The sequence below is a fragment of the Salvia hispanica genome, chromosome 5, assembly GCF_029641045.1.
Source record: "Salvia hispanica isolate PSC_SH4W2 chromosome 5, Shi_PSC_v1, whole genome shotgun sequence".
Taxonomy (NCBI): Eukaryota; Viridiplantae; Streptophyta; class Magnoliopsida; order Lamiales; family Lamiaceae; genus Salvia; species Salvia hispanica.
In genome coordinates this window covers 2292058-2307037 of record NC_142696.1, presented here as the reverse complement: position 1 = coordinate 2307037, position 14980 = coordinate 2292058, and the positions used below count along the sequence as shown (strand labels likewise).

The 14980-nt window shown below is 42.6% G+C and overlaps 3 protein-coding genes across 3 annotated transcripts; 2 read left to right on the top strand and 1 right to left on the bottom strand.

Moving 5' to 3' along the window:
• Window positions 1-5542: 5542 nt before the first annotated feature.
• On the top strand, window positions 5543-8118 carry LOC125190704 (O-Glycosyl hydrolases family 17 protein). The gene is made up of 3 exons (XM_048088073.2): window positions 5543-5808; window positions 6281-7561; window positions 7864-8118. The coding sequence occupies exons 1-3, from the start codon at window positions 5751-5753 to the stop codon at window positions 7899-7901; spliced, it is 1377 nt and encodes a 458-aa protein (XP_047944030.1). The 5' UTR covers window positions 5543-5750; the 3' UTR covers window positions 7902-8118.
• A 1682-nt stretch (window positions 8119-9800) lies between these two features.
• On the top strand, window positions 9801-12362 carry LOC125189007 (UV-B-induced protein At3g17800, chloroplastic-like). Its single transcript, XM_048086171.2, has 2 exons — window positions 9801-10275; window positions 11394-12362. Exons 1-2 carry the CDS (start codon window positions 9959-9961, stop codon window positions 12193-12195), a joined length of 1119 nt encoding a protein of 372 aa, XP_047942128.1. The 5' UTR covers window positions 9801-9958; the 3' UTR covers window positions 12196-12362.
• A 177-nt stretch (window positions 12363-12539) lies between these two features.
• Window positions 12540-13936, bottom strand: LOC125190042 (U-box domain-containing protein 9-like). The gene is made up of 2 exons (XM_048087242.2): window positions 13661-13936; window positions 12540-13550 (listed from the first exon to the last, which is right to left on the bottom strand). Exons 1-2 carry the CDS (start codon window positions 13934-13936, stop codon window positions 12540-12542), a joined length of 1287 nt encoding a protein of 428 aa, XP_047943199.1.
• Window positions 13937-14980: the final 1044 nt, after the last annotated feature.

The following is a 14980-nucleotide window of genomic DNA, read 5'->3' as shown; positions in this document are numbered from 1 at the left end:
AGATCCAGTAAATCAACTAGATCACAAGGTCTAGAGACTCACAAGACTGGAAGTCTGGTCGTTGGTACGCAAGCAAACCTTCAAAACCCTCAACCACAGATACTAAACTAGCACAGGGAAGTAGGGATCGATCCCACAGAGATGGACTCGTATAGTACATGCATAGAGATTTGGAAACTATTTTTGGGTTGGCTGCTGCCACGCATATTTTGGGTTGAGGAATTTAACTAAGTGAATTTGGAAATAAAGTATGCTATGCTAACTGCTAGATCTAGGCAAAAAATGAATTATGTATAAGAACTAAATCAAATCAACTACTAGATCTGGGACTTCTACGAACATCTCTAGACCAAGGAGATTAAAACAAGTGGGGACCAAACTCTGAAAAAGGTAAGTACGGACAGAATCGAATCTGCAGCCTAACTAACTAAAGCATCAACTGAAAATGACTTCATCTTCTTCAACGAACACAAATAAATGCAGAGATCAAGAAAAACAAACTCAGATGTAGATCGGAGGCATAATCTTAACAGAAAACTAAACAACGACGGAAATTAAACTGCTAGACGAAGCAAACCAGGCAGAACAAAATTTCCCATAATTTCATGCAGAAATTCACCTCCCCTGTTCAGATCCATACTTCGGATGCTAAATCCACTCCGGATCCAAGCATCAGAACAACAAACCAACCAAACACAACTCCATAGCCATGATTCTCAAATCTATTAAGATATTCAGCAACAAATTCAAGATAGCATCTCAAATAAACACTCCGAAATAGCAAGCATCATAATAATCAACACGAAATCTAACTTCATCAAAGCAAATCAAATGTAAACAGAACGGATAAACTGATTCAGCAACAAAACAACAAGCTCGACTTCCAAACGTGAAGTTCGAGACTGAACTGAGTACCAAACAGAAATTTTAAAAGAACAATTGTTTCTTCGCCCTCAAGGGACGGTGATGCACTGATACGAGACTCCTGAAAACGAAAACCACCCCAAATTTCCCATATCCCTAGTGTGTGTGCTAAGAGCGTGACTGTGTGTGGAGTGTAACCGATCTGCCATTCTTGTTGCGCACTCCTTTATTTATAAGCTTCGAGGTGGGGCCCAGCGAGGTATTGATTGACTTGATTGCCCTCAGCTTTTGGCTTCCTTCCTCTAGCTTTTCCTCGTGATTCCGTTCCTGCTCCTCGCTAGATATCCTCCTCCAGCATCTCCTGGATCTAGCGCTACACACACACCTGGCTTAACAAAACTTGTTAGATCCAGCAGAAATGTGATGTTTTTCACTACATAACCAATGCATGAAATTAGCCTTATCAAACGCCCACCGAGCCGCCTTCTAGGAGCGGGAGGGGGAAGGCGCCGGCGTCGTCGGCTGCGACTGATACGGGTTCCGATGAGAGGCCGAAGCGGGTAAGGACTACTTACACTCTGCAAGAGTCCGAGCTGATAGCCACCTGCTGGGCGGACACGTCACAGAACGCGGAGCGCAGCAACTACCAGACTGAGATCATATTCTGGGAGCGGGTTGCCGCGAAGTACAGGAGCCACAAGACTGCCTCAATGAAGGACCATGGCAGCGAGGCGATCCGTCGGCATTGGGAGCGCCTCATGAGGGACTGCGGCCACTTCAACGGTATTTATTCTAACTTGTTGGCGAACATGCCCAGTGGCCAGAACGAGCATATGGTCCGAGATGAGGCCATGCAGAGGTATTGTGGCAAGTACTTGTCGAAGGGGTTCAAGTATTGGAACATCTACGATCAGCTGAAGGATCTCCCCAAATTCCGGACGGGGATGCACGTCGCGCTGCACGGGAAATCGGTGCGCTCGCGACTTAGAGTTTCGGAGAGCGAGGGGAGCGCGACCCACATCGACTTGAGTGGGGATGGTCCGCACGAGCGCCCGGAGGGAGCGAAGAAGGCGAAGGGGAGGCGGAAGGGGAAGGGCACAACGTCGGAAGTCGAGTCGGAACCCCACATCGACTTAGAAAAAGCCACTTATTCGAGCAATGTCGCCAATCTGACGCAGATGTACATGCTGTACTTCACCGGCGGCGGGACCCCTGAAGAAAAGGCGGCCCTCTGGAAATGCATCCAAAGCCTGCAGATTACGATGGGCCTCGATCCCGACGCCCCTCCGGCCCCTCCGTCTTAGTTTTTTTTTAAAAAAATCTTTGTTTATTTGCGTTTTTTATTTGTAGTTTTTTTTTTTCTCGTTGTATTATATTTTCCAATGATTAATACAATGATGAATTGTTCATTATTAGTCTATTTATTAAATACATTTGTAGGGAAAATTAAATAATATAAAAAATAATGATGTAAAAATGAAATGTTGAGTTAGGGAGAAATAAGAGAGAAATAAGGGAGAAACCAATGTAGCAGTTGGCTAAAAACTGGGGATAAAATGTGATGCTGATGTGGCGCTGATGTGGCAGGAGTAAAAGAAAAATAAGGGAGAAATAAGGGAGTGCCATTGGGAGTGCTCTTAATCTCCATGTTATTGTAAGTGAATTAGATTAATGTCATCTTCTTATTATCCAATTACATAAATTCGTATACCTAAAGTTAGACAACCAGATCCACTTTAACTACTTTTTAAGATGAACTAATTGAAAAGGAAAAGTTGGATTCCTTATCTGTTTTGTCAACTCAGGCCATAGATTGATAGATACAACTTATTACAAGTCAATTACAATTACAATGCACACATATTTATAAGCTACCATAACATAAAAATCTTATGTTGAAATCGACTTTCACATTTATTATGACTTTATGTGAAGTTGGTTTGATATATTACTCCTTTGTTTCCTATTAGTTATTCTCTTTTTCTATTTTTATTCTATTTTTTAATAATTATTCACTTTAATTTTTACTATTTAATGGTAAGTAGACTCATATTATACTAACTTTTTCAATATTTTTTTTTTTATATTTCTTAAAACTCATGCATGAATTAAAGTGGATAATTATTAAGGCGTGTTTGATAAGTTAGAAATACCAAGATAAAGAATTATATATGAACATTTCTAATTGTTTCATATCATAGTTAGGGCATCCACAATGGGGCGGAGGATGCGACGCCCTAAGCTCCGTCCTATGCGCTGCCACATCAGCATTTTATCCTCCGCTCCTTCCACCTGCAATGGGGTGGACTATAGCCCGCTCTAAGCATTAAATCTATTATTTGAATATTTAAATACTTCAAAATTTGGGGAAAAAAACTTCATTTCATTAAAATTAAAACATTACACCGCGAAATCAAAAAAACTACAAATTCTCAACGGTGGTTGCGGTTCCAAACTTCTTCAATCATGTCGTTCATGAGCTGAGTATAGTCTTGTTGGTTGCGCATTGAGGTATGTCTCTGTAGAACCTCACTGAAGCCCAGCAGTAATCCTCGAGTGACAGGCGGGGTCGCCGTGCTGGAGCTAGATCCGGCTTCATCATCCACCCAATCGGTGACATGTCCAACTTCTTCTTCGACTATCATGTTATGCATGATGATGCACGCATACATGACGTCGGCGATGACTTCCTTGAACCAGAAACGCGCCGGACCTTTCACGATTGCCCACCGCGATTGGAGCACCCCAAAAGCCCGATCCACATCCTTTCGCGCATACTCCTGCTTTGCCGCAAACAAGACTCTCCTATCACCAATTGGGCAGCTGAGCGTCTTCAAAAAAACAGGCCACCTTGGGTATATGCCATCGGCCAAGTAGTACCCCATATGATGTCTGCGGGCGTTGGCAGTGAACTCGATGGCCGGGCCGCAACCCCTGCACTGATCGGCGAAGATGGTGGACGAGTTGAGGACGTTGATGTCATTGTTCGACCCGGCTACACCGAAGTAGGCATGCCAGATCCAGAGGCGGTGGTCAATGACGGTTTCCAAGATCATCGTCGGGTGGCTGCCTTTGTAGCCATTAGTAAATTGGCCTCTCCACGCCGTCGGGCAGTTCTTCCACTGCAAGTGCATACAGTCAATGCTCCCTAGCATCCCAGGGAAGCCGTGCACCGTCTCGTGCATCCACATCAGGATCCGGCAATCATCCGCAGTCGGGCGTCTCAAATATGCGTCGCCAAAAGCCTCCACAACTATCTTACAAAAATTCTTTAGACATTCGCGACCAGTTGTCTCCCGACGTGAAGGTACTCGTCGAACATATGCTATAGGCCAACTGCCGGATTGCAACCGTGCACTTCTCCAACGGCGTAAGTCGGGTCTGCCGATGCCGTCTTTCCTATACTGGAAGTACTCATCACGTCCCTCCAACGCGTGCACAATGCAGAGAAAAAGATCTCGGCTCATTCTAAAACGGCGGTGAAAAACATTCGGGCCCCACCGTGGTTGCTCGGCAAAATAATCTGCGAACAGACGTTCGTGAGCTACGTCGTGCTCGCGCGGGACATACTTCCGACGTCGTATCGGCCGAGGGACCCGCGCCGCCGCTGCCTGCTCCCGCTGCATTTGTGCTAAGCATTCCGCCGCGGCTTCATTAACGACATCAGACAAGACTCGAGTCAAGGCCCGTCTGCAGCCATCCGATGTACTCAAATCATAGTCGTCGGGATTCATTTTTGAGAAGATGAGAGATAATAATTGAAGAGATGTGAAATTGGAGTGTGTGAAATGGTAGAGAATTGTGGTGTTTAAAGAAGAAAAAATTTTAGAAAAAAAAAAGAAAAAGAAAATGCGTGAGCATCATCCGTCGCATCGTTCGCGATGCCACAGTGGCGGACGATGAGCATCGTCCGCGCTTCGTCCGCTGACGATCGATCGGCGGACGATGGTTAACCCATCGTCCGCGACGCCACAGTGGCGAACGATGCGACGGACTCTGCATCGTCCGTCCCACTGTGGATGGCCTTACCCTTAACTCAAAGCCCAATATAAGACAAGACTCTCTCCAATCTTATCAAAATTATAACCTTAACCATGTTTATGTGACACACTAATTTGTTAAGTTAAGCCATGTTATTTAATATACTATACAAATTTAGATAATTTTTTTTTCTATCAAACAACAACGAAAAAAGATCTTATCTGTGTATATCTTGATATGAAGCTCGTATTTCTTATCTTGTTTTAAATATATCGTTTTTTATTCTTATCTATCAATTGGGTCAGGATCGAAGGGAGTAACTAAATTAGATGTTATGAATGCTATAAAATCTCATGGTAACACCATTTATAATTAATATTACGAGTCGTGGTCTTCTTATAACAAAATTAATTTTTAATAATCTAACCCAAATTTGATCAAACAAATTGAATGCAAAACAAGGTTTGTCCATTTGTCTATATCTATTGGTCATTTGATGTAGAGCGTATCAAAACTATAGACTAAAGTCACTAACCAAATATAGATTGTAGGATTATAGGGTGTAGACCAAAGTGGGGGGCCCACTTGCAATGACACGCCAATTTATTTTAGTCTTCCCATAAAAAGTCTTCGAACTCGCAACAAAACCCTCAGTCACGTCCAATCCCCACTGCGCCAGGTACAAGCTTTCTCTCTCTCTCACACACACAATTGTTTTCTTCCAATAATACCCCTGGCATGGCTCCATGACAACACCTTTGTCTTCGTCAGCTCAACGTTACACACACGTTTCTCTCTTTCTTCCTCTCTCTCTCCACAATTGACGCGTATATCTATGCTCATTAGCTTGCACTATCGATAGCAGAAGCGTCATTCGCTGCTTCATCTGGAGATTAGCAGAAACCATGGCGTTCTTCTCCTATACGCCTCTGCTGCTTCTCGCGCTCACAGCTTCTCTCTCATGTAACCGCATTTGCGTTTCGTCGTTTTTTTGTTTTTGTCTAGCTATCGATCTGTGATCTGTCTATCTGCATTGGCTCGCCTCGACGGTGTTGCGATTTTGGAATTGATTTTGCTGAAATTGATTGCGAATTGTTTCATCGCCTGCGACGATTTTGTTTTTTTGTGTTGCTCTGTTTTCTCATTTGCATTTACTGTTTTTGACCAATGCTAATCTCTCTCTCTCTCAGCTAATTTAGCGTCGATTTTGAGTATTTTCTCATCTGCATTTACTGTTTCTGATGTTATTGTGTGAGCTTGAAAATGATTTCTGATTAGATTTTGTTCTCTGTTTTCTCATTTGCAATTACTGCATTTGATGATAACATTGTGTCGATTTGGAGACGATTTTACCGAAATCGATTATGATTATGTGTTTGAGTTTGTTTCTCCAATTTCTCATTTGCATTTACTGTTTTGACTACTCTCTCTCTAGATGGAGCGATGGAGCCGAGAGTCGGCGTCTGCTACGGCGACCTCGGCGACAATCTCCCCAGCCGCGAGAAATCCGTCGAGCTAATCCAAAAACTCAACGCCAAACGCATCAAAATCTACGGCACCAACGCCGCGACGCTCAAAGCGATCCAAAACACCGATCTCCAAATCTCAATCATGCTCCCCAACGGCCTCATCCCCGCCGCCGCCTCCAACCAGTCCTTCGCCGACGATTGGGTCAAATCAAACGTCGCACCGTTCTACCCCAAATCGAAGATCCGCTACCTCCTCGTCGGCAACGAGATCCTCAGCAACCAGCCGAATTCCACCTGGTTCCAGCTCGTCCCCGCCATGCGCCGAATCCGCCACTCCGTCAAAAAATTAGGGCTCAAAAAGGTCAAAATCGGAACTCCGTTAGCCATGGACTGCTTAGAAGCCTCCTACCCGCCCTCGGCCGGCCGGTTCCGGTCCGACGTCGCGGACCGGGTTATTAAACCGATGCTCCGGTTTTTAGACCGGACCAAATCCTTCTTCTTCCTCGACGTCTACACTTACTTCGCTTGGATCTCGGATCCAATCAACATCAACTTGGACTACGCCCTGCTCCAGCCCACCAACATCACGGTTTCGGATCCGGGTTCGGGTCTCAAATACACCAACCTACTCGACCAAATGATTGACGCGGTCCACTTCGCGATGAACCGGTCCGGTTACCCGAACATCCGGTTATTCCTAGCCGAAACCGGCTGGCCCAACGGCGGCGACCCGGACCAGCTCGGCGCTAACGTCTACAACGCCGCGACGTACAACCGCAACGTGGTCCGCAAGTTCTCGGCCAAGCCGCCGCCCGGGACCCCGGCGCGGCCGGGGGCCGTCATCCCGACGATGATCTTCGCGCTGTTCAACGAGAACAGCAAGCCCGGTCCCGGCACGGAGCGGCACTTCGGGCAGCTGTACCCGAACGGGTCGTACGTCTACCCGATCGACTTCTCGGGGAAGACCGAGCACTACCCTCCGCTGCCGAAGCCGTCGAGCAACGGGAGGCTGTGGTGCGTGGTGGGGGACGGGAGGAACGCGACCGCGCTGGCCGGAGCGCTGTCGTACGCGTGTAGCCAGGGGAACGGGACGTGCGACGCGATCCGGCCCGGTGGGAAGTGCTTTAAACCGAACTCGTTGGTTAGGCACGCGAGCTATGCTTTTAGCTCGTATTGGACGCAGTTTCGGGCCGCTGGGGCGACTTGTTCGTTCAATGGATTGGCTACTTTGACCTCGAGAGATCCAAGTAAGTACTCCCTCCCGTCCCACTATAAGTGAGGCGTTTCTTTTATTCTCTTTTACAAATGTTAATTTGACAAAGATTCATGATTTAGTACTATGAGAAGTTGAATTTATTGATACTTGTGGTGAATCTTATGTTGTACTACTATGAAAATAACTAAATAAGTGTAGCTTAAGTGGAAGTTGAAAATTATGCTATATATGTAGATAGTCCAAGAAGAAGAAACTTAGATCCAGCTCGGTTTAAATTGGATTTTACTAAATTTTTATGTTCTTTTCTTGTCGTTGTTCTTTTCTTTTTTGCAGGTTATGGATCTTGCCAGCTGCCAAGTTTTAATCTTTGAGCAAATGGAAGGAACAATATTATTATCATTATTATTTGTTGGAAAAATGAAAAATCAGTTTTAGGGCTATAATTTAATGTATTTGTCCATCCTTCGTTAATAAGCCCTGTTTTGGGCTTCGTGAGGTTTAGTTTTTTGTGGCCCAATTTTTTGTTGTGTATCAATACAATATTTATACTACTACTCCTATTTATTTAGGAAATTAACTTTGGATTAAGAGCATCTCTAATCATTTATATTAAACCCAAACTCATTTTAATGTAAATGTCACACCATATATAATTTTACTCCAATTATTTACACTAAATTCAAACTTAAAAGAATATTCTTTCTATTATGCTCTTTTTACTCACAAAATTTGAAAATTTTTGGATTTGAGTTTAGTGTAAACCTAAAAATAGGTATTTTTTTCTCAAAAACAAAAAATAAGATTAGTTTTTTAATACTATTGGAGTTAAATACCTATCCTATTTTAAGTTTTAGTGTACCATTGGAGATGATGTAAGTAAGTAAATATGTTGCCTAAGTTAGTTACTGATTAATCAATAAAACATATGTTGCCTAAGTTAGTTACTGATTAATTAATAAAACAGCTGAATAATTTGGGCCCACTTGCCTAGTAGTGTTGACTGCATAGATCAAATAAATGCATAAGTGATATAGTATCTTATCAAAAAATAAATGTGCATTAGATAAGTAGATAAGAATATAAGACAAACGGAGAGCTGCACATTATTTTTTTATTTTTTTATTTATGTATTTTAATAAGTGCTTTGGCTAATGATTCCATACATTTATTTATGAATGCATAGTGGAGTGGATATATTATTTCTCCCCCTCTTCGTTTGAGGAATCCAACCAAAAAGTATTATCGAGACAAATATTATTACTATATTTTTAATTATTGCAATTTAAATAATGATCTCATTGCTTTGCTACGTGTCTACTTATGATTAGTGATTTGGATCATTGGATTCAGCTATTAGTTTCTTTCCACGCCTTACAATAGTCAAGTAGCCGTCCCTGTGAAGTTGACACATTATCTTAAGTTTACACAACTACGATGCCAAAATAATTTAGCTGTAATTATTAAAAAATTGGTAGCAATTTTATCGAAATAGGTTTTGTCTTACATATATTGATAGGAAACGTCATATATGAATTATACTCCAACTGAACTTTTAGATATTTTATATCTATTCCTTTGCAATAATTTATAAAAATTTATAAACTTTCAACTCTAATGCATGGACATTTAGATAAGATATAAATATTATCTTTTCTATCAATACCTGGATACAAATCAAACATATTAAAATGATATGCATAAATCTTTCATAGTTATCTTTTTCTATATCTTTTGAGTACATAATAGTTAGCATGTCAATTTACAATTTAAAAGATTATGTATATTTATCTATATTCTTTGTAAATAGAAATAAATAACAATATCACAATATACATTAGCAATCATACGAATTTTAGATATTTATGATACTAGAAAGTACCATTTCCTCTGTCCGCGAATAGGAGTCCCGTTTTCCCATTTTAGTCTGTCCGCGAATAGGAGTCTCGGTTCACTTATGCCATAAATAGTAATAGGGTCTCACCTTCCCCTAACTCATTACAGTCACATTTCATTTAAAACTAATATAAATAAGTGGGACCCATATTCCACTAACTTTTTTCCACCCACTTTTCTTAACATTTTTTAAAATTCGTGTCGTCCATGAATGAGATTGCTAATGATGGAGGAGGGAGTAGTAGAAAACAAAAAGGTTGCAACAAATAAAATAGTAATATGTGTCTTTCATGATAATCCGATTTCTCAATAGTCACTCATTGCCTTATCCACTTTGGTCTTCTACTCGAAAAGCGAATATTCTATACCTATTTTCGTTTTCGTTTCGAGTTAAAAAACAACAGTATACTCTCAGTCTCTCATTGATCTGAATTCGGATTCTCCATCACAACAAACATCCTTCAAATTCAGATTGAAGCAAAGCAACCGATCAATCAATCAATCAATCTGCAGCAATCGGAAACTGATTTGTTGAATGGACTGCTGCTTCTTCTCCTACACCAATCCCCGATTCCCGACTCCGCCCGCCCGCCGTCCGATCTCGCTAGGGCCGCGGCTGATCGTGGTGGCTGGCGCGAGCAGCAGCAGGAGCAGGTGCGACTTCGGCGGACTGCACGCGCCGCTCGAGCCGCGGACGCCGGCGGGGAGGCTTCTCAGCGGCGTCTGCCTGGACGATCGCGCCGGATTTCACGCGGCGGCGAGGGGAGAGCTCGAGCGGCTTGCGGTTGAGAGAGATGAGGCGGCGGCGCGGCTGCAGCTCAGCCTCGGCTCCGATGAAGCTTGCCTCCATAGGTTGGTCGTTTACTTACTATTAATTTGTTGAGATATGATTTAAGTTTCGCATTGGTTGATGGTTTTTTTAGAGGTTTTGATTCCTATTACTATCGATCTTGTAGCGATGTGATTGAATTGGATTTTAACTTTTTAGCATTAAAATGTTGTGATTGATTGATGATTCATCTGTATTGGTTCTCTGATTTTCCTTTTATGAGTTTCTGATTTGCAATTGAACTAAAGTAGGAAAAAGGTGTTGTAAATAATTGTGATTGAATTAGGTAAACTTTGCTAATTGAGATTGGCTCTGTGATGTGCTTGAGCTTATGGAAAAAACTAAGTACAGAAACTGATTCTTTAGTGTAGAACCTTCTTGTTAAGCATGAATAATATGGTTGGATTTGATAAAGGTGTATCTTAACCTGTGGTTTCAGGTTGATGACTAATATAAAATCGAGACGATAAACTTTTGGTAAAGTTTGGTTGTAGTAGTGCTCATGAGCTTTTGCTCACAGGCTCTCATTGTGACAAATAGTTTCTAGTCTGCACATTGTTACAGTATCAGTTTTCTGTTTATCTAGCTTCTGCATGAAGAGGGGAAAAAGAAACTTAATACAATTTGGATTCGAGCTTTTGATGCAAAGAAGGTTTAAGCCTGAGTGATGTGACAATTTGGATTCCATTTCAGTGTGTAATGTATGAGTTATCGCTTACTGTTTTCAATTCTTTTGCATCTATGTCGAGACTTTAGAAATATGCTTGTGTTTTTATTTTACGAACTGGATGGCGCGTTTTAGGATAAATGCAAACTCCTTGAGAATGAATGGCATGAGCCGGCCGAGGGTGTACTAGTGCATCGAGTTCCTCGAGAAATTGGCTGGAGGAGGGTGTACTAGTACTGCTACCGGATATGGTGTTGCCTCATCATCAAGGTACATCAACATGGATTACACCGATGATTTTGCACGTTCAAGGCGTGCATACTGCCAGCAGAGATATATAGGATTGCTTAAATGATGAGTTCTTGAAATAATTAACTGTATGCCAAACCTGAGAAAATGTGGTAATGCTGATTAATTTATGCGGCATTTATGCAATTTCCTACTTTTTGGCTGAGCTTTGATGATGTATTGCAGGAGAATCGCGGAGTTCAGACAACACGAATGCCAAGATGCAGTTGAGGATGTAATGTATATGCTCATATTCTACAAATTCTCTGAAATAGGAGTCAGTTTAGTGCCACGTCTCTCCAAGTGCGCCTATAATGGTAGGCTGGAGATATGGCCTTCGAAGGACTGGGAACTCGAGTCTATCCATAATTCTGAGGTTCTGCAGATGGTGAGGGAACATCTAAGTGCCCTTGTTGGATGCAAGGCGAACTCCAACGTCACAGACAGCTGGGCCACGACAAAGGTACAAAGGTTTCGCCTCTGTGAAATGTATGCTGCTTCCATCTTGTATGGCTACTTCTTGAAGACTGCTTCCTTGAGGTACCAACTCGAACGAGGTCTAGATCTCAGCAGCTCCCACTACGGCCTTGCTGGTCGAGGCAAGCATCCAGTTTCAGAGATGTTTACTGCAGGATCCAGCTACATCGCCCATGGCCGTGTCAGTAGCTCTATATCCACCCCAGCAAGTCCAGTTTCATATTCTCTGGGGAATAATCCGAAGAGCCTGCGACTCTATATGATGGGATTCGACCACGAATCAGTTCAGATGTGTGCAAAGCCCAAGTCCAAGGAGGCGGTGGATCTACTTGAGAGACACACCGCTGCTCTATTCGGTGATGAGGAGACAGGCCTGCTTGAAACAGACGACGCGCTTACTACCTCATTCGCGAGCCTGAAGAGATTTCTGCTCGAAGCTGTTGCCTTTGGCTCCTTCCTCTGGAGTGCGGAGAACTTTGTGAGCGATGTATATATGCTCGAGGATAACTGACTACTACACGATCACTGCAGCGCCTTCTGTGCTCGTTTTTACGCGTAGTTTCTGTAGATGATGGTGTTTTTGTTGCTTTCAGATATTGAGTTGTATATATTATGCTCTGCCTCTGATGGCTGACCTGTATATATATATATTTATATATGATCGTTCTTGCTTTACAACTAGCACCCAACTAAAATTCAAATGTTTCATTTGTAACTCAACATCAAAAATTTGACAAAATGCTCAATTTCAATCCTCAATCAGTACAGTATTTATCCAGGAACAAAACAATATATGCACCAATAAACTTGTTCTCAAAGTGAAAAAAACATGCCCCTGTAATGAATTGATAACACCTAGAAGAAGCCGAGACCCGACCGTTTCAGCTTCGCAAGAATGCAGCCGGCCATAGGAGTGCCTTCTAGCACGAGCTTAGATATCGTTTGGCGCTCTCTTTCCTGTCTTTTGACCTCCTTCCACGAGACCCGATCACTGTAGCTGATTGCGCTCAAGATAGCCACACAATACTCCTTACACCGCGGATTAGGTTTCTCCTTAATGATCTTGAACAGGCAGTGGACTGCACCGAGGTTGTTCATCCGTGTAACTGCCCCGCCATCCGTAGCAAACAAGGCAAGTATCTCCACCATCTCACTAACAAGCACTCCTTCCTTTATGTTCTCCATGACCACTCGAACTCCACCATCTCCGATGGCTCTCTCCTTATTCGAAGGGAGGGTGCAGAGGCTATGAACTGCAGAGGCGGCTTCTTTCATTTCCAACTCCTCCCCATTCTCCAACAGAGAGATGAGGGCCACCAAGCCGCCACATTCCCGTATCAGCGCCTTATTTGAGTCGACGAGAGCCAATGCATGAAGGGCTGCAGCTGCATTAGCCCTAGCCTGCACATTCCCCTTCCACAGCCTCACATGATCGACAAGCAAGTTAATCACGCTAGGCGACTCTGAGACCACGGAGATGATGTCGTTCCGTAAGCCTGGGTGTTCGGCTCGATAGAGGGCAGTCATTAGCCCCGGCACTGCAGTTTCAGGAATCCGGAGAGAAGGATGCTGTTTTGTCAATATACACAGCTTCTTCGCAGCTGCTTTTCGTTCGAGCAGCGGGGACGATGATGACGACACTTGATCCAGTAGTTGTTCTACTAAGGTAAAATCTACTCCTCCATCATCCCCTTCCTCCAAATTCCCTTCAAGTAGCTTGATTCCACGATTTTCACACCAGGTAGTTATTGTGTTGCAGATCAGGGCGTTGGGAGTGAGATCAAAACACGATAGTCTCGTGAGCGATAGAGGCGACGTAACATTCCCCAATCTAATCCACGCCTCAATTGAATTCCGGTCGTAGGTCTGCCCAAATTTGACAACAATCAACATTCACAATCGATTAAATTGGCTACATTAATCTCGAATTGAAGATATTGAGAATCACAATCCAAAAAGAAATGGAAGAAACTGACCTCTCCAGAAGAAAGTAAAATGACAGGGTCTCTCATGAGTTTGTTCGATAAAGGGCATTTGAAGTGATCGGGCACCTTGAAGGAGATAGTGCATCCAGAGGTGGAATCAGCTCCGTTCTTGAGTTCCATTTCCGCCAGCACGGCTATCATTTGGCGTGCCCTAGCCAAATTCTCAGGATTGATAGCTTCGTCATCTCTAAATGCCAGCTCCCGCAGGCTTCTTTTCAGATCGCTGGATTTGACGGTGAATGCCCCATCCTCTTCTTCGCTCGCCATATCACCACGAATTCGCCAATCCAGTTGAACTGTCTCTCTCTCCGGCGACTGCTCTGTTAGATTGGGCGAAAATGGAATCGGAAACTTAGCAGTTGAAATTCAACTCTGTGTTGGTGGAAGCGGTTATGAGCGCGGGTGGGGAATTCGGAAATTTGAATGATGATGGACAAGTATGTAACTACCTCTTTCTTTTCTTTTCTTTTTTCTTTTCTTTTTAATATTTGAATTTTGAAGTAATATTTGTAAGTGAAAATTTCACAAACCTATAAAAATCTAGAGCTGAGGAAATAAGAGGATTTCAGGGATATTTATGGAAATAGCCATTTAAAATAGATATTATGAATTAAAAATAAACAAAATGTGTGATTAAATGTTAATTGGTTATTTAATTTCTATAGTTAGTGGATTAGTGGTATAGTTAGTGGTAATGTTGCACAACAACATATAGCCGAAGAAAAGCAAGACTTGAAAACAAAACCAATTAGTAACTCTTAAACATGTTTCATGCTTTATAATGATGCATGAGTTCAAGATTGGAGGGTTACAATTTATACTCTTCGGTCGTACTCCCAAATACAGTTTTGAGTACTAGAGATGCTAGAGAAAGAACAAATAATTTCGTACTTTGTAGCAGACGGGGTGACCCTCTTTGCTGCGGCTGTGCATGAACACGGCCTTTTCAAATTCTTCTTCGTGTTGCTTATGCTGTTCTCTTTGCAGGTCTTTATGGTGGAAGTGATTTATGTTCTGAAGTGTCGAGCTTAATTGTGTGATTTTTTTTTTTCCTTTTCTTCATGTACTATTGTGAAGTGTCGAATGTATAATTTTTTTATGTAGCGCTCTATATGAATATTAGGTTGGTGGCAGCTCTTATTCATTTTCTTTCCTGACGTGGTATGAGTGGCAGCAGCTACACGGGAAGTAGGTGATGCAGGAATACTATTAGGGTATACAACCGGTATTTTTTTTTTTTCCGGCTAAATGCATGCATATCTGCTGTATATTCCATGCTATTTTGCTGTATTTTTGTTGATGATTTTGATC